The 1,788-nt window shown below is 33.7% G+C and overlaps 1 protein-coding gene across 1 annotated transcript in view; it reads right to left on the reverse strand.

Moving 5' to 3' along the window:
* Positions 1–6: 6 nt before the first annotated feature.
* Positions 7–1,788, reverse strand: part of LOC119588555 (inositol hexakisphosphate and diphosphoinositol-pentakisphosphate kinase-like) — a 23,388-nt gene continuing 21,606 nt past the window's right edge. The window contains exon 10 of the mRNA XM_037937195.1: positions 7–1,664. Within this exon, the coding sequence (XP_037793123.1) occupies positions 1,472–1,664 (193 nt within the window). The 3' untranslated portion in view covers positions 7–1,471. The remainder of the gene's footprint in view (positions 1,665–1,788) is intronic.

Below are 1,788 nucleotides of genomic sequence, written 5' to 3' on the forward strand. Positions count from 1 at the left end.
TCCTGTGAGACTATTTGATCATGTGCATCATTGTATTTCTCTGGACAAAGACTTTCATACATGTAAGCATGGACACACCAGTGTATATAGGTACTGCATACATATATAAATCTAATTCAGTGTACACAAATGTCAAAAGTTGAAGTAACGCCAAAGCATTTGTTAAAACTTCTTCACATTTAAGAAGAGAAAATTGGATTTCTCTCAACATATTTTAATCATCAAGCCAGTGATGGTAAATACTTGGTTTTGATTTTTTTGTCTGCAATAACTAGTAAACCTATGACAATTTAGATGAGAGAATAATAGCTTGTAAACTACCTGTACTTATGCACCTGTTGATATAATCATTACCCTAAAAGAATTAAATCATCAATTGTGTATCAAAGAGTAAATGCAATTGTGTTGTCTTGTGTTAAAAAATCGGTCTTACACATAAACAAAATGTAAAAATGCTGAAAAATAAATAAAATGTCTGATCTGTAAGTACAGGGAAATTTCTGAATTTACATTCTGTATCACTTTGTTATGCATAAAGATGGACATTGCAATCTGTCTCATAACTAGAGGCCAAAACTCTCAAGCATTATTTCAACTTAGTGCTGTCTTTTTCAGTGAACTTCAATGAGAGTAATTATGCATGTGAAAAATAAAAGAATCTAATAAATACATGTGAACCATCAGAAGACTTTGTGGCGATTTTAACAAAAGACAATTTTTGCAATGCCTTGACAACACTACACATACAACAACATATAGAAAGGGGACGAATCATTTACACTAATCAATAAGTTATGACGAATACAACATAAAAGACATGCAAAAAATTGAACTAGAAGACATTCTATTGTCAGCATTCACTTACAGTTAATATGTGTCATTATTGTTTACAAAATTGCATAATGCCAATTTTTAAAAAGCTTTTAATTACATATGAAATGTATTTCTGCACATTAGCAGTTTTATGGTTTGTGCAGAATTCTAAACATTACTTCACTATGAGGACTTCCATAATTTAGTTCACAGTAACTAAATCAATTTCAAAACATACAATGAGAGATTACAGTGAACACTTTCTGTTAAAGCTTCTAGTATAAGCTCCTAATTGATGTGCATGCAAAAACTCACAAAACTTGCTAGCACACACAACCTAGCAAGCTGAGTACAACTTCAGGGTGCTTTGTCTTTCCAAACAGCAAGTGACACAGAATACAAACTTGTCTACTTTGAAAGCATTACTCAAAATACAAACAATCACAAACATTACACAATTTGCTGTTATCAAATCTGAGTTCAGACTTAAAAAACAAACAAATAAAACATTTACAAAAACAGGATACAATCAACTGGCATCTTTAACACACAGCATGTAAATGTACAGCATTACCAGGCAATAACAGATGCTACATGCTACGTCAAATCAACTGGACTGTGCTGAAGTCAGGCCATGCTTATGAGAATCAGGACAGACTCACATTTCCAAGACACTCTTCAACTGCTCCAGCTTCCCCTTCTTCTCTTCCGTCTCTGGGTCTGCTCGGTTCTGCTCGATCTCCGCTAGCAAAGCTCTAGCAATGTCCAATACTTCTTGTAGCTGCTTGGGCTTCTTTAACTTGATGTGTCCATCTTTGTAGCCATCATACTTGGCGAAGAGTTCGAAAAACCTGCATTTAGAAGGAAATCTAAATATAAGAACAAAACACAGGGACTGTAAACCTAGACTTTGCAACTTCTAAACTAATAAGCAAATATCCATGCTTATATTTCTATCTATAGTTAAACCTGTGC

The sequence above is a fragment of the Penaeus monodon genome, chromosome 24 (genome assembly GCF_015228065.2).
Source record: "Penaeus monodon isolate SGIC_2016 chromosome 24, NSTDA_Pmon_1, whole genome shotgun sequence".
Classification (NCBI taxonomy): Eukaryota; Metazoa; Arthropoda; class Malacostraca; order Decapoda; family Penaeidae; genus Penaeus; species Penaeus monodon.